Source organism: Aphelocoma coerulescens, chromosome 14 (assembly GCF_041296385.1).
Source record: "Aphelocoma coerulescens isolate FSJ_1873_10779 chromosome 14, UR_Acoe_1.0, whole genome shotgun sequence".
In the NCBI taxonomy this organism is placed as follows: domain Eukaryota; kingdom Metazoa; phylum Chordata; class Aves; order Passeriformes; family Corvidae; genus Aphelocoma; species Aphelocoma coerulescens.
The window spans coordinates 11,870,283-11,897,283 of NC_091028.1; the positions used below are offsets into that span (position 1 = coordinate 11,870,283).

The 27,001-nt window shown below is 39.4% G+C and overlaps 1 protein-coding gene across 3 annotated transcripts in view; it reads right to left on the reverse strand.

The window, feature by feature from the left end:
* SDK1 (sidekick cell adhesion molecule 1) overlaps nt 1-27,001 on the reverse strand; it is a 387,842-nt gene that overhangs the window by 217,660 nt on the left and 143,181 nt on the right. Inside the window, exon 1 of one of the 3 annotated variants that reach the window (XM_069030220.1) lies at nt 1,330-1,550. The exons of the other annotated variants lie outside the window; for them this stretch is intronic. Within the exon in view, the coding sequence (XP_068886321.1) occupies nt 1,330-1,487 (158 nt within the window). The 5' untranslated portion in view covers nt 1,488-1,550. Of the gene's footprint in view, nt 1-1,329; nt 1,551-27,001 lie in introns of those variants that run through there. 3 annotated transcript variants of the gene reach the window in all.

Consider the following 27,001-nt stretch of genomic DNA (forward strand, 5'->3'; position numbering starts at 1 on the left):
TCCACAGACGTGCAGGCTCACAGTTCCTCAATCCATACAAGCCTACACTTCAGCTCCACACACTCTGCAAAGTCAGAGAGACTGCAGGGAAAAAGGGAGCCATGGCACAGCTCGTGTCTAATTGAGTGCTTGTGTATGAGAATGAGCAGGAGAGAGGGCACACATCCCACTAAAACACACAGATACATCTCGGGAGAGGTGTCAGAGCTGCCTCTTGATTGATTCCTCTGTCAACTCAAGCACTGAAGTTCCTCCTTCAGCTCATTCAACAGCTCAGGTTTTTGAAGTAGATACTTTAAATTCTGTTCCCTGGTGCCACAAATGAGCCAGTAGTGTCTACACAAAGGTAGGGTTTGTTATCATGCCAGAATCAAGCTTTAAGACCTAACAATATTGCTCTACAAATAACTCCAGCCCGCTCAGTTTAGATGACTTCACCCAAAAGGTCACAAATGTAACGTGTTCCTTTTCCTCCCTCTTTCTTTACTCTTCAGTGCAGAGTGGCAGCTGAAAAGGAATATTTGAGAAGAGAACATGAGTTACCTCTCAAGAGCAGAGGCAGTACCAACACCACTGCACTTTTAGGAGTTTTCCCTCCTAAAGCAACACAGGGACTGTCTCACTTTAAAGAATCTCCTCATTCCAACAGCACTGGAGACAAAAACTCATCACCAAAATCCAACACTTTCATAAGAAAAGTTTTTTCCTATGTTTCTATTGTCACTCAGAAGCTGAATCTCTGATGCCTCAAGGATGTATCAAAATATTATTTGTTGGTAATCTCTATAGCAAGAACAACATTAATATAAAGCATTTTCTGAGATAACACAATTCTCCTCTTCCCGCAGAGAGCAGCTGGAGGTTTATTAGAGTTACTGAGCCCCCTGAAATCCTGTTCTTCCACCCATCACGCTTTCCTGCAGCACACACTTCCAGCCTGGGACACAGCAGGGGCTCTGTGCATGCACAGCTCAGGCTGCGTTTCATGTCCCAGCCTTGGGACAAACTGCCCGTGCACCCACTTCTGGCAGCCAGCAGCAAAATGTAAAGGATGATGTTAAGATGACCTGTGAAGATGGATGAGCAACCCCCAAAACTCTGCATTTCCATGCTGTATTGCTTCAAGCCATATTTCATCCGCTTAATGTAGATTTAAAACAGGTCCTTGGGACTCCTTTCAACCAGGAGCTTATTTTAAAAAAAAGGGAAGGTCATAAAAAATTGGCTGAAGCACAACTGTAATTCCACATTCTCATTATTTTCTGCAACCATTTAACTCACAACCAACAAATGTAAAACTCTGCATGTCTGTTGTTCAACTAGAATTACCTGACAGGGGAAACTGGTGCAGTTTGAACACCAAGCAGCTGCTCCACTGCCCTGGGTTGCAGCCACACAAACACAGCCTGCACATCCAAGCAGCACCTGACCCTCAGGAGACAAATCTTGAGTAGCAGAATTGATGTCTTTTCTCTCACAAGTTGCATCTTACACCCTTAAATCTTCACACCATCACCAAAATAAGACAAAATAAATTCAAACAGGACCTTTACTTTCTTTAACACTGACCTCACAGCCACATTTTGCTCCTTTGCTGCCTCCAGCCACAAAATATCCTGAAAAGCCAGAAACTCTGCCTTCAATCTTGTCTCCAGCAGCCACCCCAAACCTTTGGAGCCCTGAGTTCCTCACCTGCCCTGGCTGAGCAAGTGGCAGCACCTGCAGCTCGTTTGGAGATAACAGAAGCTGATGGACTCAGCTCAGCTCAGCTGAACCCCTTCCCGCAGGGAGGGACCTCTTTGGGCCTTCCTCTAATCCAGCATCTGATTCCCACAAAGATTTTGGGAACTTCTATTGGTGCCTGCTTCTCAGTGGGGTTAATTTTGTCCCATGGATTCCAAAAGATCTTGCAGGAAGAAACCAGAAGCAGGTGTGGGCAAACAGAACAATCAATACCACACAAGTGTCAGGTGTTTTAGGAGGCACCTTTGTCAGGTGTTTTAGGAGGCACCTTTGTAAGGACCCCTGTCATTTCTCCATTTCTGCAATGTGTCCTGTGGATAATTATATTTTCATCACAAATTCCAGTGCTCCCAGCACCTCAGAGCACAAAGATGCAGAACTGAATTTCACATTTACATAACTTTTTTTCATGCCTGGCTACAGGTTCAAACTTCTGATTCCAGAGTATAAATTCTATATAAGTATTGAATATACCTCTATATATTCTACATCTGTAGAAGGGCTATACAGAAGTATATGTAGAGAGAGACTGTAATAAGCTACACATTATATTTATAGAATATATCTACAGATACTCTCTATTCCTCAGGATATATCTATAGATATTCTACAGATATTCTATCTGTACCAGGAAATCTGTAACATATCTACAGGCAAGTTTCTGTTGGAAGGTTTGTGTTGCAGAGTCTAAACCATTGTTAATTAAAAAAGACACCACTCAAATTACATTTTACTCTAGTCCTTCATTTGTGTCTTCACACTGCCTGCATCTCATTCTTCAGTCAGTTGCTTCAAGAACTCTGGGAAGAAAAATAATGTGTTGCCGTGAGGATACGCTTGTACTCCTATTTAAGCTTTAAAGTTGGCTTCCAACAGTTAAATAAGTACCAGAAAAGTGGAAGGTTAAAAACTTTGCTTTTCATCTCTGCCAAAACAGTAAAAGAAAAATGAGATTGCTGAATAGCTGACTGACTGCAGAATCAACACAGCAGTGATCTGCCTATAAGCTGCAAAGGGCAAACCCAAGGCATCTGCTTAAAAGCTTATGCCAACTGTGGAATAAAAAGTAAGGAAGCCACAATAAAACATAATTATTACAGCAGCTATAATTATGGCATTATTCTTTGGTGTATTCAATGTTGTGCACATTAAACCTTGTACACTGGGAATATTTAATGATTATATGCTTACTCAGAGCCCTTTCATGTCTTTAAAATCCACGTATTTTTCATGTATTAAGAAAAAATTACACATAATTTTTGTCCTAAGGATCTGCAGTTGAAAGAGATGGACAACATTCTGTGAGTCTTCTGCAAATTTAAATCTCAAAGGCTTGGAACCTGTGTGTTTACAGCCACTGCACGCCAATTTTCAGTAGTTTTTGGAACAATACTCCACCATCTTGACCTCAAGAAAACAAACTGTAACCTGTGAGTGGTCAACCGCAGCTGCTCTGTCTTATCATCTGTAAGAACTTCCCATCAAAAGTAGCAGCAGGTCTCTAAGGAGTCTGAAAATCTTTGGATACATGCAAACATTCTTCATAGTAACAAGCCAAAGATGAATTTCTGCACCAAGGAGCAGCAGGAAGGAAGATTCACTAAGTGCCAACAGAGCAGAAAGCACAGGAGTTTCTGCTAAACCGCCTCTCTATAAACCATGCACCCAGCAACCATGTACAGAAGACAGGTCTTAGTATGCAATGCAGTATTACAGGGCCAGACACAGAATTTTCAGTATTTTATAAGGATATAAATGAAAAATTACCAGATTTTTCTGGCATGCATTGAGGCATTAGAACAGTAAATACTGGCAATGGATTTATGGCATTTTGCACGTCCCACCCTTACCTGAATGGAGAGGACAGCTTGATGGGTCTGGGTTTTTACCTTGGAAAAGACTGTCTTTTAAAACAGCTTATTGATTTTTTGGGGAGTCAGCATTCTGGGCTGTTTTAAGATTGCCAGTGGCTTTGCTCAAAATTTGACTTTTTCCAAACAGCCACCTTTTAATCACTGCAAATGAAAGCAGAAGAAACAGCTTCCAGGAGTGCTGGTTGGCTCATCCTATCAGGATGGGAATCTTGCAAATCACACTGCACAGAATGGCTGCTGCTAACCCTTCTCAAAGTACAATCTCCCAGTTTCCCATCCCTTTGCTGGTAAATTCTGGCAGACCAGACCTTCTTACAACTCACAAGGCAGTATTGAAAGCTCTGCTGAAACGAAGATGTGTGACATCTCCTGCTCCACTTGTATCTGCCAACCACAGGGGAGTCCAACACAACCCATTTCTCACACATATAAATACATATTTGCTGCTAAATGACCTTTCTTTTTTTGTTTAGGAGATTGCAGTTGGTTCTTTTGGTTGCTTATTACAGTATTTTTCCACAAATGAGAGGTGAGCTGACTGACATTTAATTTCCATATTTCTTTTTTCCCATTCCTAAAAACAGGCATGACATTTCCTGGTGCTTTGTATCCCAAGCCCACATCCTGCACTCATTCCCCAGGATAACTGCTAACTGTTCCAAAATCATTCCGTGGGTTCTCCACGTAACCTAGATAAAGATCACCTGTCCAATTGATTAAGAAATATTTAAGCTATGACATCAAGTACGAGGGATGGTTATATATGTAATAAAGATGAAATATTGCTTGTTTTCAAAGCACTGTGATGTTCTCATGTTTTTTATTATTACTTATTTCCAATTTATTACCTCAGCAACATCGCCTGCTCTATCATTCCAGCGAGCCAGGGAGCAATCCTGATCTCCAGGACATGGTTTGTGGCCTTGAAAGGATATTGAGTTAAAAAGAAAATTAATGTGAACTAAATTAAGCCCCTCAATGCATGCCTCACTTTTTAAAACTGAAGCTAAATCACAGAACCGCAGGCTCCCAGGTTGGAAGGGGACCTCAAGGGCGATGATGTTTGATAATGCTTCCCAAGCCTCCATGGCAATCCAGCCCTGAGCATTTGCTGCTTGCTCTGTGCTGCAGCTGCTCCCAGTTCTCCAGCTGGAGGACTCCAGCCATCCAACACAAGTCCCAAGGTAAATCTCAGGCTCTGGGAGCTCCTGAGGAATTTAGATGCTTGCTAGAGCAGCTGATAAAATTAGGAGATTTCCTCATCCCATGCTTCGTAACACTGCAGATCATGACAGAGGGAATGGAGAACAGGAGCACCAGGGAGAGGTTTCTGTGTGTCCTGGGTGACCCAGCAGATCAGAACACACCAAGGCCCCTGTCTGGAAGCCAGACTTTACCTCTCCCTGCTCTAGAAAATGTGGAATAGAGAGACAGAGGTGAATGGAGAGATATGAAGAGAACTTTTGCTCGTTTTCTGTGGTTATGGTACAACAGAACAGGATCCATTCAGGAATGTGCTCCACAGCATTGCCTGGAGTCCCTTGACCATCAATTTCTTGTTCTCAAACTAGAAAAACCCAGCTATGTCCTCCTTTAGAGTCATGCAAACCATTAAAGCATTGACCAATGTGGTTCTATGCAGAAAAGAACAGCAGCAGAGAAGCAACACGGCCCCCCAGAACACTTGGGTATGTCATACACTGAATATTAATGCAAATTCCACACTCAGGTCATTCTTCAGCAGACTTAACTACTTTAAGTAACTAAATGCATATAAAGAGGCCATTTACACGGGGCTACTTGTTTGCAGAATTTCTTCAAGCAAGTTCCAAGTGCTCTGGGGCCAGGAATGGGAATTCTTTCGTGTTAAGAAAAGGATGTTGAACACAATCTTATTTGCAAAATCTCTCCATTTCCCGGTCAACTCTGGTGTCTGGGGTCACAGAAGTGGCAGTTTTGTTTTGTTTCTGCAAAGCAATGAATGTTTTAACATTTTCCATCAGTAGTATTTGTAGTATCCAAGGCTGGCCTGTTCCATGGCCTTCCACCACTTGATATTTAAAGGTTTGTAGATAATTGTGGAATATTTTGCATATTACTTGGTGCTGTGTGTACCATTCATAAATATGTATTACCTGGCACAGTGTGTGTACCAGTCATAAAAATTTAATGGATCTAAGAATTACCTTAAGAAGAACAAAAATTGTACTGGATATTTGTGCATTTATGAGCCCATACACCCTACCCTTGTAAGTACATTTATAAATGAAAAAGGAAGTAAAATGGAAAAGGGATTTTTCTAATCACACCTTTGACAAAGTAATGGCATCATTATCTTTCCTACATTAGGTAACTGTAGAATATTTCACTTTCAATGATTTATCTTCACTGTTTGTTTCTGTAAAATCTTTCTCATACCTGAGCAAATTGCAAAATGTAATTTCAGAACCCTAAAAAAATCTGCTAATTCAAGGATGTCGTGCTCTAAAAATATCTCAGTTATCAGGGGTTTCCAGGAAGTAGATGTAAAAAGGGAGAACTAATTCTTAGATTATGCAGCGTACTGATATGAAATCCATTTGATTAAAAGTACAGAAAAACTATTTTTTTTCAACCAAGACATAAATTTGATTTGTCTCCTTCCCTCAATTTTCAAACTCCCAGCTCCAACTTGTTGCTTCATCCCAGCCCCTTTTATGCCTCCAAGTCAAATGGAAAAGATCCGTAGTCACCTCGAATATCCCGTTTGTCACTCTGCAGCACCAGCACCACTCAGAACTTCAAAGCATCAGGACAGACTAAATTGGGATCCTTCTTTTTCAAAAGCACTGGCTCCACAAGATAAGAAAATCTTCATTAGCTGCTCTCTTTATGGAGATGATGAATCAGTTAAGGAATTCTGACTCCGCGCAGAGAGGGGCTGGAATGTGAATGTACACCCGAGATAACTCAGTTTAAAACTTGTAAAACTTCCAGTGTTTTAGATACTGCTGATATTGGAGCTGGGTCTGTGAGAGCTCTGGGTTTACTGCTCTCGTGGCAATTTGGTTTTATTGAACAGCACTGGGGGATGGCCATAACAGAGGCTGCTCACTTTGTCCTTGTGGAGCTTTCCAAAACAAAGGATTTTCTTGAGTGTTGGGGTTTTTTTTTTTATTTTCAATGAAATTGTTCACAGATGAGAAAAATTCAAATGATGCATGGTAAACATTGCATTCCAGAGAAAGCATCTTGTGTGATAAGACCATCCTTAGTTTTCATGAGTGGAAGGATTCCAATTCCCTCTCTGGTGTTTGCAATTGAGCTGCTGAGAAGACGCTGCTCAAAGATTCTTACTGTGGGAAATAAATTGGAGTAGTTCATTTTCTGGAAGGCCTTGAATAAGTAGCTTTCTTATGCATTCATTCTTTAAAATTATTCAGTTTAATACAGTCAGTGCCACTGTTTTATTGTTCCCCTTTTAAATTTATTTTTAGCATCAACATCCAAACAAAGCATTACGACTATAAACCCCCACAGGCTGGTTTGACTTGGAATTAAAAAATGCAGTGTTAGCAGGGGCAAATGGGAAGATATTTTTAAGTCACACACATAAATTAGGCAGAAGGAAAACAGGTTGCATTAGATAAGTTTAAATTTAGATCTGGTACTGCAGTTCTCAGTAGCATTTTGCAGTACATCTTAGCCAGAAAAAATACAACAGGAGGGTGGAGTTATTAGAAATCTCCAGGTAAATTAGCAGCTCCATCCACAGCTGATAATGTGCAATACTGCCCAAGTTATTCTACTTGATGAAAGTGAAGCCCCATCTAGAAAAAAAATTACATTTTTGCAAACTTTTTCTCAAAAAACCCCCCTATAACTCCTGATTAAAGATACTGCTCTCAGTTACAGTCAAAGCACCTTTGCCTGTCTCCTGAAACAATTACTTCACCAATGCATAAAGGGGCCATCACTGGGAATTTTACATAGGAAAGGAATTAATCTATAAAATATTACAGGGAAAACTTAGCTAAGTGTGATATAAAAAATTATTGGAAACTTATTCTGGAACAGTAATAGAGGGGGAGAAAGTCTCTTTTTTTTTTTTTTTTTTTTAATCTTAAGGAAAAGTGTTTGCTTCCTGAATTATGAATCTGAATTTAGCACCTGACAAAGTCACAATTACTCTCAAAATCTCAGTGAGTAAAGATGTGATTCATGTTTGGGGTTTTTGCCACCTTTTATGCACGTAAGCTGACAGCAATATGGATATGTTTGCAGTCTATATATGATTGTACAAATTAAGCTAATCCCTTGACAAAAACAGAAATAAAAATGGAATACTGAAACATATTTCTTGTCAACTAGGGCAAACATAAATTGTAACTTCCATGATTAAAGCCAAATTCTGGTCTTACTAACTGATATTGGCACCTGTATTCGCCTTATAAATATCATTGTTTGCAACACAGGCCCCAATACCTTCATTACAGCCTTTTTTTGTTTTCTCTGCTTCAATCTTTGAACCTTTTTCAGAAGAAATTCTGAAGATTGTTTTCATAATTGGAAGAGTTGCTGCAAATGCTGTGGATTACAGGAGAACAGAACTTTCCACATGGAATTAAACAGGGCTGCAGCTACACAAAAACATCTCTGTGGTTCTCTATCAGTCCAGAAAAACAACCAAGCATTCCCCAAATCTCTGGCCAGTACATTCTTTTTAAAATAAGTATTGCAAAGAAACAGGGTTTCTGATAGTAAAATTTGGAGTTGTGGCTTTAGATGAAAAATGGAGAATTAATCAATAAAGATTTAAATAGAACTTTAAAATCCAAACCCTACAAATTGGAAATCCTGTGGTAGGCAGCCTACAAAAGAAAAGTCCCAAATCTGTAAGGACAGAGGCAAAGCCCACCCATCCCACGTGCAGCCACTGAGGTACAGTTATTAAAGGTGCTGAGAGGAATTCAATTTCCAGGCTGGAAGCAGAAATACCAGGCATGAGAGGGGATTTCTGCAGAGACTCAAGTAACTGCTCTGGCTCATAGATATTGATCAGAGCATACAGATGAAAGGCAAACACAAAGCTGGTCTTACAGACAAGCCAAAATGTTATTACTGTCACAAAATCAAGACATGTCCCTTTCGCCCTTTTTAATTAGTCACTTCAGAAAGTGTGGAGTGTACAGCTCCTCCTAATTTCACCAATAACTGTGAGTAAATTCCCTCTTCACTTTAAATGCAGGATTAAGCTGGTTGCTGAATCAGCTCACTCTGCCTCTGGAAGAGCTCAGACTGCTACAGATTTAGGGACTACTTCTTGGAGATGCAGAGTTAGTCAGAATAAATCCTGTATCACAGCTCCCTCAGTCACTAGGCCTTTTAGCTTTTGATTTTAAAACACAAGCAATGAATTGCAGTAAGTCAAGCTTCCCGTGCTCTTCTAACATTTATTTTCTTTCTATTACAGTTGTTTGGAAAGCAACTGTGGCACAGCAATCTTGCCAGGAAGCCCCAAAAGCCCATCTGGCTTCTGAGAAGCAGACATTGCTGCTTGACTCGAGAGTTAACTGGTCAGACTCACCTTATCCTGGGAATACAGATAAATACACTGTAATTGTGCATTATAGTGCTTAGAGTATGTGATATTTTATATATATATTTATATATACATAGGATTTATATGGTGTATTTACTTTAGAGGGAAGGGCTGGGAAATTAGGGATAGAGGCGTCATTTCCTCTACATCCCATCCTGTTCCATATGGAAGGCATTGGACATGTTCTGGCTGTTCTAGCATTTGTAATTTAATATAATGTGTAATTACTGAAGTATCAGGAACTTTTTGGTTACTGCAGACAATTAATGCCCAAATACACAATGTATCTGCCACAAACAGCCTCCCTCAGCAGATTCAGGGACAGGGCCATTTCATTAATCAGTGTTTGCCTGAGGCGCAGCACACGAACTTCCCTAAATTGCTGCCAGGGTTCCTCGATCATCCTCTGGCTTCGGAATGAGAATGACTCCACAGTCACCACCCCGCTCAGCACAGCCATTCCCACCCTGGGAGATGTGCAGGACACACAGCCCTGGGAGCTGCTATTAGGGATGCAAATTAAGTCTCCCAAGACGAGGTGCAAGAAGAGCTTGTTGCAGACAGCAGGTGTGAAGGAGATGTGGCAAAGGAGTCCAAAACTGCTTGTAAACTATCATTCCTTTAGAGCAGAATCTGACAAGAATGCTGAAAATGCTGTCAGGTAATTAAAGACAGATGCTACAATTCCTGACTTTAAACGAAGTCAAGACCATTTACCCCTTTGCACGATCAGAATATTAAACAAATATGATCAGAGAGGATTGTATCACGCATGAGAACAAGGGGTTATGTTCTGCATCCTTACTGCAGCTCTATTAAAATCAAAACCCTTGTCCAGCCTAGGCAGGAATATTCAAAGGTTTCAGACCTTTGGATTTCAAAGTGTGTGCTTATCAAAGGTACAGTTCTGTGCACTGTGAATGAACAAACCAGCTGCATAAACTTCAGATATTTCAAGAACATCTTAGACTCAGAGATGATACCCTTCTTGCTTTTAATTTTAATTCAGAAAACATTGATTTTTCTTCTTAAACACATCCCCACACTCTACAGCCCCAGAATACTCAGACACAAGAGTGCAGTGGCTGAAGTCTCCCAGCACTCACATCCAGATCCTGGGGAACCTCAAGTGGGGGGATTTCTGCTTTCTGTTAAAATCACCTCTTACAGTTCCAGATCATAATCTTCAATAAGTTATGTGGCCATTTAGTTAAAATTCCATTTTGGAAATGAAACCAGCCTCTCAAGATCTAAATTCTTCAAAATAAAAAATGTGATGTTTAAATAAGCAATCCAGTACGAGTGGAAGGCTGAGATGCCTTGAGGAAGAGTATCAGAAGTCCTAGTGGTCACTGCACAATTTCCAATTCCAACTAGTAAAACAAATCCACAAATAAGTAGGTTAAAAAAAACAACCCAAAACAAAACCCCCAAACAACAAACAAACATAAAAGAGGGAAAAAATTCCTGATGTTTAAGGCAAAACAATTTTTTCTCTACACATCAGACCAAAGTGAGATGGCTTTTGACACCAGCTCTGTCTACTTAAAAAGCCCCTTTCATACCTAACCTGCCAAAACAGCTCTCACTGAAGAGTTATGCCATTGGAATGTGGTATTTTGATGTGAGATAAAAAGTCATCCTATTTGAGAACATGTTTGGGAAAGTAGCATGAGCAGCACTGAAAAGCAGGTCACTTTGAAAGCTACTACAGTAAGGCAGTTTCATATGGAAAAAAAAGTGCTTTTATTTATTTTTACACATCACCTCCCACAAGTGTTAAGATTGTTCACCTTCTGGCATAGACTAAAAGCTCTTGCTGAGTTCACAGACATCAAAGGCTTACTGGATTTCACCACATGGCTTAGCTCTTGCACAGAATTATTTTATAATAGTGGAGAAACACTACTAAGAAGTGACCATACTTTATGCAGCTGAGAGATTTACTGAGGTGTTTTCAAATTTTCTAGTGCTGTATAATATAATTCCAGAATATAAATAACAACAACAGCTTCTAGAGGTTAGCCTGAATTTAAACTTTTCAATGTAATGCACTGGTGTTATCAGAATCACTGCACACCACCTTTGACACCTACAGGAGCAGTTGATGCTATCCCCACTTTTTGCCCCCCAGGATCATTTGTGATCCTCCAGACCACAGCACAGAGGACAGATTTGGCCCCAGCACTCACCCACACCAGAGCAGGGATTTATCACAGGCTCTTTTTACACAGCTCAGGCCTAATGCAAGCTACTGCTCCAGCCTAAGATGGACAGCTTGGCAACCTCAAGATCTGCACTTTTTCTATTCAAAATCTATTTCACCGATGGACATCGAACCTCATTGCAAGACAGATTGGAGGTTTATTTTCTAAAAGTGAATATACAGGGTAAGTTCAGGAGGAAGGACAGAAGAGAAAGGGAGGAGGGAAAGAACATCAATAATTTAGTGTTGTCTTTGTTAATTTAATAACTCACCAAGGTATTCTATTAAAGTGTCATGTACTAAAAGCACCTCTTCAAAAGGGATGCCAAATTCTCTTCAGTGTCAAGGAAGTTTAAGCCTTCAAAACAAACAGATACCTTTGTCTAAGAGCATTTAGCTACTTTGTATTCCTGCCTGCTAATGTCTCATGTGAATTGTTTTTAGTGGTAAAATTTTGTCTATAATGTGCAAGCATTGCAGCACTTTGAAGTAATGAAACCCAATGGACCCTTCATCCTTATTCTGTTTATGTTATATAATTATAAACTCATTATTTTTATATAAAATGCTATTCTAATCTAAAAAAGGATTCTACAAGATACAGCAAATCAATCTGTCAACCCTGCAAACCAAACATAAATCTGTCAACTCCACGCTGATGCCAATTGTTGTTTGGAATGGAAAAGATATATGACTTATGATCATAAACAGCAAAACTCAAAAATTAAGCTGAACATTAAGCTGAGTTGTTTTCCTGCCTCTTTTTCATCCTCGCTAGCAATAAAGACTCTGATACCTGAGCCCTGCTTGCTTCCACCTGTGCAGCATCACTGTCTGCACTGTGCATGATCTCAGCACAACCACTGAGCCACCTTCTTCACTCCTGGTAATGCTTCACGTCACAGTCCTGAGCATGGAACTCCTATTTTAAAAGCCCTAATTACTGCTCTCCCTTATACTGGCATGAGTATCGATCTTTGGAGCCCCATTACTACGCATGTACTCAAATTATTTTTTTAAAAGTTAATTACTTTTCACTTATATTTTCATTGCTCCTTATAGGCATGTCCTGTGGTATTTTGCCTAAATCAGTCAACAAAACTCTAAGGAGTTTTTAGTCTCTTCTATCTCTCCTCATCCCAGTCACTAATAACTAAGTCACCACCACAGCCATTCCTATGGTAGTTAAGCATCAGGAGTAGAATCTCAGTGTGCTCTAGGTTTGCATTGCACTGAAAAAAAAAACGAGGAAAAGAGCAGAATAAGCCTCCATGGTAGCACAACCATCAGCAGTACAAGACCTACCGGCACTAGGAAATCTATTTTCAAAGCAGTGGGAATCCCACATGAGAAATCCTTCCTCATTCATGCAAGAAAACATTTCTGTTGTAAACTTTCAGGAAACTGAAAGCTGCTTGTGAGGAAGGAATGGTTTGTCTAGGAACAAATTATATGTGCAAGATGACAACACAGAAGTGTGGAGCTGGAAGGGACACATGCAGCATTGCTGTAATCAACACTGATTGTTAATTTTTTTTGACACTAAGTTTTGTGAGACAAGACTATACCCTGCTATAAGTATATTGTGCTTACTCCCTTGAGCCAAGATCATATTTTATCCAGCAATGTAATTTTTCTGTTCAAACCTGCTGTCAAAGCACACTGAGAGACAAGTCTCAATAAGGAAAAGGATGCAGTCGACCAATAAATTATTCCTCTATATTACTACTCTTTTTTATCTTAAAGCTTCTGTCTTGCAAGAACTTTAAGCAGTTTATTTTTATGATGTTTTATTTGTTCTGCAGAGTGCTGCTGCCGAGCGGTGTCTCCTCTTCAGTTCATGCACAGTAATCCTGTTATACAATACAAGCCTATATTCTCCAGAGTTTCAAAGTAACAGCTTTTCTGTTCAGACTCCAGAAGATTGTATGTTTTCTCTGCTGCTCTCCACGCTTCCAGCTGCTCTGACAATGATGGTATTTACAGCTGGGGGAAAATGGTTAATAAAATTACAAGTATCTGTTAAAGAAGGATTCAGGCCCTGATGTGCCATCATCTTGGTCTCTCTCTGACATGTTGGAGCCATCCTGGAATAAGTCCTGGGTGAAGGCAAACTGCACATTTCCAGTCCCACCTGGCTTCCATGTCCAATCTTTATACTGCACATCTAATTCTGGTTTAAGGCAGGATGTGATTCAAGTGCAGGAAAGGACACATATGATCAGAAAGAATTGCCTCACCTCTCACAGCCTAATTAATCACATCCCCATTTTTACACCACGTTCCCAGGTCCCTTTGACAACACCTGAGGTGAAAGCTGCGCTTAGTGCAAACAGCAGCACTGCAATGCTAAGATCAGTGTTCTACTGCCTTTGCCATGCAGAACTGTGTCCTGAGGACTGTGGTGTGAAACAATTTGTAGTAAAGAATGTGTGCAGGACATTCAGCAAAATTAGTCTTTAGAGTTTTTAACCCCAGACAAAGAGAATTCATCTTGTGGTAAGGGCATAGGATGCACACAGATGGCACTGCCTGCTAAAGGCTCTGTTTTAAACAGGTCCATCTAGCAGGGGGTTCAAGATTTGGAAGAAATATTACTAATATACAGATACAAGATAAAGCCTTGCCTACCCATAGGCAAACCCAGCAGGTAGGAGAGACCTCAGGCACAGGAAAACATCCCCAGTCTTTCCCAGATAAATGTTTCTCAGTCATAAATATAATTTTTCAACAACTGTCCTGTTCCCACTGTCCCATTAGCAACAAAAGGGTCCAGTTTATATCCCAGCCATTTTTTAGGTCAGTTTATGTTTTCTGTGTTCTCAGCACAGCTTAGCACTCAAGAAGATTTCTGAACAAGCCCAGTCAGTCTCTGGAGAATGCTTACTTCAGTAGTTTCAAATCTTTAAAAAGTGTAACTTAAATTGACTTCCCAGCTGACATTGTGGTACCTTCCAAAGGATCTTATTCTTCGAGCTTGTTTTTGGCTGTAATCAGCATCCTGGCAGTAATCTTATCACTGTCAATCAGGATGGAAATATTAACTGGGGAAAACCACATCTACTTAGGCATCCTTAGTTTCATCAACTCTCTCGAGTTTAATTATGAATAATTTTAACATACAGGCAGAGATTTAGGAACTGTGTGATACACAGTGTAATACATACAAATAAAAGAAAAGACAGAGTCAATAGTTGACTAAACAACAAGGGTCAGATGAATATTTTTGGGAAAAAAGAAAGATTTACTAAGTCTTACTCTTCAGTGATCACTTCTGAATAAATTCATACTATCACTAAAATTAGTGTAATTTATTTAGAATAAATGGGTGGAAAGGTAAGAGCCATAAACCAGCTTTTAACTGACAGCTCATGAGAACACACTACTGAAGATGATAATGTATTTTGGAAAAGGCTTAAAAGAGAAGAAAATAAGTATTTTAAGGTTGAATAAATATTTGTAGATATGATACTACACCCTTAAAGGTTCTGTTTACATATTGAGGCATACTTTGTCAGCAGAGAAATGCATATTAAATAAATATATCCCTGTTTTTCCATTATGCACAGTATGATTTTACAGGAGGGGAATGCAGGAGCCAGTGGCCACCATTCCCCACTCCTGTCCCAGAGAGATTCCAAACTGGATTAAGATGTTGTTAAGGAACAGCTGAGTTAACAAAGCACACTCACAGAACTGAGGTGGTATTTTACTGCAGTGAAGACCACTGATGCACATGGAAGGAACCTGGGATAGTGGAAGGTGTCCCTGCCCATGGCAGGGGTTGGAACTGGATGAGATTTAAGGTCCCTTCCTACTCAAACCATTCCATGGTTCTGTGTTCCCAGCCCACTGTATTGACTGGGTCAAAGATTTATGAGAACAGGAGAACAGGAGAACAGAAGAACACAGTGAATGCATTTCTAAGATTGCAGAATTACTCACTAAAAACTCAGCAAAGTGACATAAACTAGATGTGAAATTACATATTAGGTTTTCAAGCAAAGCTCCAGCAGAAAGTTTAAGGTCTGGCTTCTCTCCCCTGAGAACCCAGAATCATCTTCAGATCTTCCTCAAAGTCCCACTTGTGATGGCAACACCTCTTTCCATCCAACACCTTGCCTTTCAGAGCACAAGCCAAGGGAAAGGTGTCTGCCTTTGACTTCTTCTTTGGTGTCTGCATTTGCCTTGTCACCATTTACCGGCACAAATAAAATCTCTGTGAAACACCACTCTGCTCTCTGCACCGCCCAGGCTCATTCTAGCTCTTCACAAAATTATTGACCTTAAAAAATCAGATTGTAACTGGGTCAAAAACCCCAGAAGATGGACAAATATTTTCTTTCCAATGGTTTCTGATGATGCCAACAAGAAGTAATACCTACAGCACAGAAACTTTCAATATTCAATATTCAGACTTAAAGATCTGATAAATTTTTTCTGGGCTATTTTTGTGCAAAAGAGAACCAGATGAAAGTACAGTTAACAAACTCCTGGGTCAGAGATTTCTAGTCCTATCTCTCTCTGAATTAGGTGAGGCTCACAGGAAGACAGTTTGCAGAAAGAACTGATTCTGAAAAAGCTTTCATCAGCTGCACTGGGAAAAGATGTTTGAATATCAAAAAAACATTTTTCTCCATCCCCACCGCACCAGCTAACTCTCTAATCTTAAATCTTTAACATAAAACATCCAAGGAATGGGAGGACATGCAGTTTGCAGGTAATGATATTTGGAGTGTACATCTGAGATGGAGCAGATGCATTTGAACTGAGATGGATGAAAAATTAGTTTGCATATTTTATATTACCAACATATATTAAATACCAAGGACACAGCACTGATCTTACAAGCACTGGCAGGATTTTCTGTACAAGGAACGTTCTCCTCACTTGTTTGTGCAGTGCAAGGTTCTGGTCTTCAAGTACAGAACGTCACCTCTGGCACTGAGAAATGTGATGGCATCACATCTGTGATGAACAAACTCAGGCCTTCTTATCTTTCACAGTCATTAGAAGCCTAAAAGCTGCCAAACACCCACAAGCCCTCTCAAAGTAATATCTTTAAACTGTGCCTGTGGATTGTTTGAGAACTGTAGTTTCAGTCAATTAATTGTCAACTGATGTGTTTGTTCTTTGGCCTGCAGAAAATTAGTAACAAAGATTTACTCCAAGGTTTTCCACTTCAGATTTCCCATTTGATTGTTATGATTCTATAAATAAATAGTGAAAAAAATACTGTTATGCCAGAAAACACTATAAAAAAGACAAAAAATGTGTTTCTCCCAATCTTAAAGAGATAGTCAAGATTTATATGGCTATAAATGGAATTACATCATAAAATGTGAGAATCCATTCCTAAGTGTAAAAGCTGGAAGCCAAAAACTGTTCTAACAGTCCCATGTCTAGCAAAGAAATGAGCAGAAAAATTGTGAAACTCAGCAGCTGACCTACCTCTATTTGAAAATAATTTCATCCTTTTAATAAAGAGAAGGTGCCCATCAATGTGTCAGACATTGTTCAGTATTACCAAAATAGAGACTGCACTGCATCCATTTGAATGAACCAAATTCAATCCTCTGCCCTTTGATCAATACTGCCAGACTGACCCAGTTCTAGCTCAGTGGAAACAGTGGATTCCTCTAAAAAAATTCTTTTCCTTTTCTTTTTCTTTGAGTAGCCAAGGGAAAACTAGTCAAGAACCTATATGTGGAATTTCTTTTTGTTCTATCCCATAAATTCAATCACAATTCTAAAGACTGTTTTATTAACAACATTCAGCTTCTTTAGCCAGGCTTCCAAAACAAATTAAATTAATTCTTTTTACCACAAGACTTCTACATTGTCTCCTCTATCGGAAGAAATTTAATGCAGATCCATAAAGCTGGCTGGATCCTAAGCTGCTCTCAAAGCTCCCAACACTGTGAAGAATTGTGTTCCTGCAGCTCCACTGAGTCCAGTAAAGACAGGAAAGCTTGCAAACTCATCTACAAAATCCCTTCTCATTTTTTATCCCTGAAATTGTTCAGCGTTTCCCAGCTCCAAATAGCAGACAAACATAATCCAGTCCCTCTAGGAGAAAAGCAAATCTTTACAATTTGCTCAGTTTAAGAAATCTTTGATATCAATGAGTATAATACTGAGATTTACCACATCATCAAGTTCCAAAGCAACAATTTCATTTCCATCCATTTATTCCTTCTAGAAGTTCTAGTATAGCAAATGCTACATAATCTTTTTAGACTTAAATTTCAACTCTTTTAAAGTTTGAAGAACTGTTTTACCATTAATTACCATTATATTTGTTTGGCAAAAGGATTTTTAGAGATTACTTTAGTCACAGACAGGGAGATACAAAAAATGGTTGCAAGAAAACACATTTGTGGTAATTCGAAGAGAATTGTTGTGTCACATCACCTTTAGCTCCAAGCCCAGGGACTGCCATAACCTTCTGCTCTGCCACTAACACTGAAAAGGAGAAATGCTACACAGAGTGCAGACACATCCCCAAACACAGAAAAATTGTCAGAAATCCCCCTGCATTCTGCACTGTCTCTTCTGTACCTGAGATGGAAGAGGACACACTGGGGTAGATGATTTTCATTATTAGACCTCCTCTGGCGATGTTAAAGGGTGATGGAAGATACTTAGGGTGCTTTTCTAGTGGTAGCACATGACAAGAGATCTCTCACGTGGTCATAGGAACCTCTACCAATGGATACAAAATCATAAAGTTAAGACATTTTTGCCCATTATTACATTTACACTTTAAGAAACTGATACAACCACAGACATTCCTATGTATGTGCAGTCACTGGATCATTTTGTTCCTAACTCTTTTCAGTTCCTGACTGTCTCAACGCTGGAATATTTCAGCTGCTTCTGTTCACCTTTCTGACCCTTTTGGGCTGCCAATGTCTAAATTTTGACTGCTCTAATTTCTGTTTGTCCAACACTTACATTTTCGTCCCTGCTTGATGAAAGAAAACTTTAGTTCAGGCTGTACAGAGAACAGAGGAGAAAAGAAAATTCACTAAAGTAGGAAAGAAGAGTCAAAGCCTGGGTAGCAGGTTAAAAGAGCATAATCAGCTCCATAAGCAGGGAACTAACAGAGCCTCAGCTCAGCTCAGCCCAGCCCCAGTCTGAGCTCCCAGGGGGGCACTCAAATGTCTAAAAAAGGGCTGGAGCTCTTCTCACACTGGATGCATTGCTGGGCTCTCCCTTCCATCCAGCTTCACATTATCATCAAAACTTTTTAGGATCCAAGACATCTCTTCCTCTTGTCAACTTCTGTTGGAATCAGCCATGAGCTTCCAGAGGGACCCTGAGGATCAGGAGTGGGCAGAGTCAGAGAAACAGGAAGGTGTGGGACGGGGTGGAACCAAAAGGAGGTGACAGACAACCAGAGGGGAAGTGGGAAGTTGAGGGCTTTTTAAATCATTATTTCATCTCGATGGTCTTTTGACTGTAAAATCATTCGTTCTTTCAATTTGAAAAATTAATCAATTTATTTAAGTTTCTGGTTTCAAGTTTAGGAGATAAAACACTTTCTCCTTATTTACCTTTCTGAGTAAGAGACACATGAAAGCAGAGTGAACTGGAGAGACATGGGAGTTTATTATCACTCTTTTATCCTTCTGCTCAATACATGTTTCCATCCTGTGCTTAATTTGCAATTCAGTACACTGCTTACTACCCCTTGTACTGATCTTTTAAATTATTTAAAAGAGTAATTAGATAGACTATAGTGTCTGGGTGGAATGTGGTGTTTTCCAGTACTGCTTTAATCCCTACATATCCATAGCTGCAAGTTCAAGTTAAAACCTTTTCCAGTATTATCTGCTGGAGAACCCCACATCATCAACTCATTTCTTACAGTTTATCAAACTGTCAACATGTGGACATGATTTTGGTCATTCACAGCCTTGACTGAGCATCAGTGAATGACAAGAAGTGAGACACCCTCTGAATCTGTGTTTCTCAAGCCAGTGAACCACCAAACATCTCTCATGGCCCCTCCAGTCTCCCTAACTAAATTCCATTAAGGTGATACTGCTGCTGCCTGATTAATTCATTTTCCTATCATTTCCCACTGTAGTGTACCACTCTTGCTTTATTCCACCATCTGAATATTTCAATTTTACATATTTTGCTTCCCTACTGAGTTGCTTCTATAATTTCCCCATCTCTTTTTGCTGTACATTGCTTTCATGTTTCCTCCTGCTTCTCCAGATCTCAGTCTTTTGAATCATTTTAAATCATTCCCCTCTGCACATGTTCCACTTTTATACTGCGGGATACTCCCCTTACTCCCTTGCATCTCTTCATTCCAGGAGATCATGGACTGACCTCGGGCACGAGCAGCAAAACCAGCAGGAGAAAAGTCAGTGTTCAATGTACCAGGTAACACAGGCTGAGACCAGGTAACTGAGAGGCTCTGGCACACCTGGGGGAGGTGCACTCACTAAAAGATCGTGGCCCATGGTGCAATCACTCTGTCGTCACACACAGCAGCTCTCACATGGCTGATGATAATTCACATTGTTGGACAGGTTCAGAACAGAGCAGGCTCTGTTTACCTCACAGACCTCAGCCTGGGCACATCTGCCACTGGCCAGAGCTGGGAACTCAGAGCCATTAGAGGCAATAAAATCAAAAACCTCACAAAAACTCGCCACAAATAAACACCAGGCATAGCAACCCATCTCTGAAGAGGAAACTGGTTACAGCTCCCTGTGCTGCCATTCGCTTTCAAAGTCACAAAAACCCTTTTGAACCTCTTGTATTCCCCTGACTAATGCCATCATTATTTCAACACTGGCTGTTCAGTGAAACAGGTGCTATCTTGTCAGATGAGCCTCTCAGCTTTCATCATCCTGGAGTTCTTCACTGTGTATTGTTAAGCTGACAAGGTTTTGGGTTGCCTGGATACCAGGTCATGCTGATATAACTGTTAGTGATCTCTGCATAACCAAAATTTGTTGGTGAGAAGCAGGCAAAGGGAGGAACATCATGGAAAAGAATTGTTTTATTCCCATGTCATCCTCCCAGCAAAAAAAGTTCCATGAGTTTATCACAGAGGGCCGTGGAGAGAGGGCTGGTGGAATGCTTCCAGCACCTGATTAAAATGATTCACTCCACAATAAGCCAGCATTTCTAGTCTCATTTCTAAAAGCTTTTCTTCCTCACTACTTACAACAGTCTGCTAGATTCCTAAATAGAAGGGAGAGATTAATCTGTGCTAAATTACTTGATGTGGGTTTAAAATTATTCTGGCAGAAAAGTAGAACAAAGTTTGCCCAAGGAAGCAAAGAATGGAGCATCCACCCCCCTCCTCCAGTTCAGAATGAAGTGATGAAAATACCCCAGGAGCTGCAGCACCATCCAAGTCACAGAAATACTCAAACTTAGTTGAATCAGATTTTTGTTCTGAATTTTCTTTCTCTCTCAGGACAGAAGGCTCACATAAATAAATGTTTTTCAGCCACATGCTTGCCTAAAGTTTCCCAGGAAATTTTTCTGTAAACATGATGTTTGTAGAAAGATTGTTATAGGAGAGGGTTTGTTTTATGTAAACTGGTTTTTGTTTTTCATAGCAGTGAAGTTTTATTTATAAGGCATCATTTTCCACTGAGATGCTGGAGGCTCATCTTGTTCTTGTCCTGGGACAAGAAGGTTTTTGACAGTATTGCCTTAGACAGAAAAGAGCCCAACCTCACCTGCAATTTTGTGCACAAAATCTGTGACTGAATTCCTTAAAAAAAATGTGTTTTTAAAATGTTTCAGACTTTGAAGACACAAGTTGTAAAATTCCAAACTTCTGAAGCCATAAACAAAGCAGGAAATCCATCTTCATCAATGGCACTCATTCTCCTGTAGCCAAATAAAAAGGATTTGCCTAAATAATACTCTTTGGCAGCTTAGTCAGGCATATCAATTGAAATATTGAAGTTGATTGAAATGCTCCTCAAGCCTTTAATGTTTTAAGCTAATGTTATATGAAAGCCATCATCTATCACATGCAAGTTTAGAATCAGGCAGGCTTAGCCAAGTAACAAGTTTTCCTTGGATGATGTCCTGATGATTTTGGGCAGGCAAGGTTTAGAGAAGTCATGAAAACCACTTTCTCTCAAATCGAGAAATAGATGTCCAGCCATGCACATAGTTAATCTTGTCTGCTAATTAATAGGAGTCTTCTCAGTACCTTCAAGACAGTAATTATTAAACACAGCAATTAAAATTATGGAGAAATGCTCTTGACCACAACTGGTGAAAAAAAGAGATGCTAAATGGGTTGTTTTAATTTCCAACCAAGCAAACAAAACTTAATTCAGGCCATGGGTATCGTAAGAAAAATATAATTAAAACAGATACAAAGAGCAGGCCTGTAGCACAGGGGAGGGAGGAAGTGAAGGGAGAGAAAAGAAGAAAGAACCAGGTGTGTGCCATAAAGGACAAACTGAAAATGAAATGATGCAACAAATTAGATGAAAAAGATGTGATTTAACATGAATTAATACAAAGAAATCACAAGGAAGTTGGTGGGTTATTTTACAAATTTCAAACTGTATTTAATGGATTGCTGTTTAAAAGGCAAGAACTTTATTCTTATGGCTTCAACAAAAACTTGCAGTCATTGAGAGAGAGAAGCCAAAATAGAGACATTTGAGTCAGAGTTCACGTGTGAGTGTGTCCCAGATCTGAAGGAAGGAGTTCATTTGACCTCCTTGTCCTATCACTGCTCTACAGCTGGAAAAGTAAAAGCCTACTCAGGGAAAACAGTGATGATGCAACTTTACAGTGCAGCAGAACATATTTTCAGAACTGAAATTAAATGGGAGGAAAAAAAGATTTGAGAAAATGTAACATCAAGTGACTTCCTACTCAAAGCCCTTTGAATTTCTTGAACATGAACCTGTGGCTCCAAAGAAGAGCCATAAAATTCCCTCAGCCCCTGATGGGCAGTGCTAATAGGCATGCAACTTGCAACGCTTTTTAACATGTATTTTTAATTTAATCCATTAGAACCACAAAGGAATAATGTATTAAAGTGATAAGTCTGTACATTCAGTAAATAAATATCAAAGTGAGAGTCATGAAAGCTTTAGGAAAAAAAAAATACAGTCAGAAAAGAAAAAAAAAATAAAAGAAAGAACATTAAAGCCCTTGAAGGAATACATCACAGAAAAAAATAAATTGATCTACTAAATTAATTAAGTAAATTGATTGTAAAAATTTACTACCCTATGCAGTATAGAATAAATCTCACGGGAGGTAAGTTAGCAGAGTCAATTTGAGCCTTTCAACCATGAGAAACTTGTAAAGCACCTCATAAACCCTCTCAATAATACCATAGAAGAAAAATAAAAACTTTCTGTACATGCTCAATACCTCGAGCAATAATCTACAAAGTACCATCCTGCACTGCGTTTTGCTACATGTTCCGAGCCTGTCCATTTTTATTAAATCCAAAATAACGAAATATATGGTTCCTCCAAAGCACATTTATTTAATTATGTTCTCAGGATATGAAAATTTTAAAATAAAAAGGATCTGCTTGTTCTCCTTTCAGTTGACTTGTTGAGCCTTTTATTCATTAGATATAAATAAAATAATAACTTCAGAACTCAGCATTTTTGGGAAGCGAGCGCCTTTCTAAATTTCCTACTCTGAGCTTCTGACAGAAGAACTGCCTATGAATAATAACCAATTCCTCTTAATCAGAGAGCCATGAATCACAGAATCAGCTATTTCTAGAGCAATAACAAGAGATCATCTGGGTAAATCCTCTAGTTCAGGACCTGACAGCAATACCTGGGTTATTGCAAAGAGAAATTTGTCTTATACTTACAAAAATTACCTGTAAAGGCCTTGTCAAAAACTCTTCCCACAGCAAAGTATCAGTACCCGTTATTTCTGTTGGTTAGAAAAACTTGTCTAACCCAAATCTCCCTTATAATAAATTATGCTCATTTATTTTTTGTTCTATCTCCTTTCCCCACCAGCTATACAGGAGAACTGAACATCATCCACTTAATAATCTAATATGTGCTAGAAAATGTTATCATGTTCCTTCCTAATCTTCTAAAACTAAACAAATCCCATTCCTTCATCTTTTCATCATTTGCCCGTTCTTCTGGGAGAATTGCTCGCTCCACACTGACAGTGTCTCACAGCTTTGAGGAGATTTGATCTTTTTCCAGTTAACCCAGCAACAGACACAAGGAAATAATTTCTAAATTCATAAAGAACCAGTTGTGATCATGAAAAGCACTTCAGTCAATGCTTCTAACAGATATGCTAATTAACAGAGATAACCAGTCTTAATCAAACTAATTACACTGCAGATTAAAGGTATTTGGAATTTAACACAGCTTCCCCTACGTATCTACATTACATTATGGCGACCTTAAGCAGCAACCTGGAATAAATATGTTAATATGTTTCTTGAAAGAATTCTTAACACATAATTTAACCACAGAACGTAAGAGGCAAGCAATGAATAAGAAGACATAATGGTTGTTACAATTTCTGCTCTTGTTTAAACTGTGGAGGGTTTTACATGAGGCCACCTGACAACGCGCTGAGGAGCAGAATGATAAAACTATGGCCCATAAAATATTCTCTGCACCCACTTTTTTTCCTTCTGCATTATGTTTAGTTTGCTTTTGCATTCTCACAATAACAAATGCCACAGCAGGATCACAGTGTCATCAATGCCAAGAGGTTTCCATGGTACAGAAAAGTTAGAACATTAAGCTGTTAAATATCTGTAGAAGCTGGAAGGAAAACAATGCAGTAATTTTATTTTAATTGCTACCCGCACATTGTCTTGTAAGGTCAATTTGAGATGCATTTATTTAAACTAATTAACCAACATACTTGTAAACATGGTATTTGTTCTTCTTCTGCAGAGAATAAGAGCTGAGAGTGATAAGGCAAGTACAGCTTCTCTGCAGTACATAAATTAATAGCCACACATGGACGTGCATGGAAGAAAAACTACAGGAGAAAGGAATGGTGGAGGAATCCCTTCTGCATATTGGCATTGCAGCAGTAAATGAGGCAAAAACACTGAACATCTCTCAGTATTCCTGAAACAACTCTGGTATTGGCCATGAAATGAGAAAAAAAATGTTGATTTCACATGGAACTGAACAATGCAGCCGTTGACATGGTCACTTTTAAGCTGATTGCTCATGTACTTAGACTAGGAGATACACCTTGGCTTCCAAGAGCACGTTCAGTATCTTTAGGCCCCATCAGAAGTTACATTTAACCCATTGTAAATTGTGCCCACTTAGATTCCCTTTAAGTCCTTGGGTCTCTCTCATCCTGTTCCTCGTGAGATGTGCAATAACATGAAATGGTTGTAACACGCGACGTGCCCACGTGGAGAGGCAAATTAAATGCCTGATTAAAGAAGTTAGTACCCTCACTGTTTGTTCTCGTCCTCTTCTTTAATTAGCTTCTTAATTGCTCACTTGTTTGAGCAGCTTGGTAACAGAACACATCTGCACCAGCTGTGCAGGAGCTTTTACTTGCATGGATACATGCAGACACTTGGATTTAGATTTCTTGACCTGTTTTAGATTGATTACTCCTCAATCTAAAGGAGTGTGAATCTCTTGCCAAAATCCAGGCACCTGGTGCCATGAGAGGAGGTTGGGATGATGATAATGGTCACACAAGGCACAATGCAGAACGACGTCCTCCTGCAGCTGCAGCTGGGGGAAGAGGGACAGTGTGGATTGTCTAAAACAGCACCAGACCATAACCTGAGTCACTGTCAGCATCCACAACAACCAGAGAAGCTGGAGATTAATGGCAAGACACACAAAGTGGGGAAAATCTGATGGCTGCTTAGATGATGCTCTTGTAGGTGTCAGACCACCCAGGCTCTCAACCATCAGTGCAGCAAGTCCAGTGTAACCACGCACAGAAAGGATTGCACTGAGAGCAGGGAATGGCATTAGACTGTCATAATTTCTAAATTTTATCCTTTGATTCAGTTTTTCCTGTACATACATTCTAGATATGCTACTTGGGGCCTTAAAGCAAGTAGCAGGATTAATCCAACCCCTATTTCCATGTAAACATTCTTTTAACAGGCAGGTGAATTTTTGAAGTCTATCTCAAAGCATCAATTGAATTTTCTGCCAGCTCTGAGAGTGTTTTCATTCTGTCCTTTCACTAAAAAGGCCTCTGGCTTGAACATCCCTGTGAGCCAAGTAATCTGTTCAGAGCTACTTTCTAACAAAAGTAAGAATTTACTGCCATTTTTTCTTGCTGATCTTGATAGGATATCAAAATGAGAACTGAGTTTCTAAGAGAAAGCTGAAACACACACAAATAACCCAGAGTTAAAATGCAGCTGAGCAGCCACAGGCAGAAAAAAAAAAAGGTGCAAAATATCACATGGTGGAGACACTCCTGTAATCAAGAATTTCTTAAATCACACCAACCTACTGAAAAGTGAACATAAGCCTCAATTCTAAGTGACCCTGACCCTGTTACGTGTTTTGTCAGTGCAGTCAGTGTTTGCTCTCTTCTGTTTAATGGGAATCTGGGCAGAACACTGAAGCTGTTCTGATCTGTCTTCCTCTGAGGAATTGTGGTTACCTGGAAAAATTACTCCAAAAGTCAGATGTAAACTTCAGTGCAACAAGCATTTCCTAAAGCAACAAATAAGGACATTCCTATTTTAAGAGATAATTACTCTGGCCACCTGTCCTGTCTGCATTCCAGTCCTGAGTATTGGAGGATCAGGAAGAGTAAAGAGGAGATTTCCTTGGACACTTTGGTTAACTAAACACCATTCCATCACTTCAGTAGATTTAGCTCTTGATGATTCTGCTATTGATGTCTGCATGCAACTACTATAATATACTAACTACTATAATGTGCTAACTACCATAATATATTAACTACTATAATATATTGACCTTTTTGTTGATAAAACGTTCCATGTGCAGAAAATAATGCTCCATTCTCTGACATCATTACTGACGACCTGCTCTGTTACCCTTTAGTAAACTACAGCAACTCTATGAACACTGGTTTTCTTCTATTAACCTGATTAATAAAGGGTTCAATATGGAAAACTCCTGAAGTCCCTCGACTTCTAGACCAAGTTAAAAGCATTCAACAGCTTGTAGGAGTAGCCAACAATGAACTGCTGACAGATAAAGGTTTGTAAGTGCTCTGCAGCTGCTTCGAGCTAGTAAGCATTAACCTTAAAACTGGACTAGAAAGGAAGTACCAAAAAAACCAAAAGAAGGAAAAACCAAAATGCTCCTACAAGATGCAACATCCTGTAAAGGAAGCTGCTGATAAACACAGGCTCATCAAGAGCCTCATCAAATGCCACTCTACTGAAAACCTAATTTTGATTTTTTCCCCTTATTCTGAATGACAATCAGTTTGTGATGAAAAAATTACCATCCTTTCCCATAGGTTACAAATGTCCTTGAAGGAACACTAATGCCAAAAATCTGCTTTAATTACTGCATCTGATCATGGTTAATTTAACCAATTTTAAATGTTAAAAAGAAAGAAAGTCATGAAGTGTCTGTGTTTTTTCACATCAACAAAAGCACT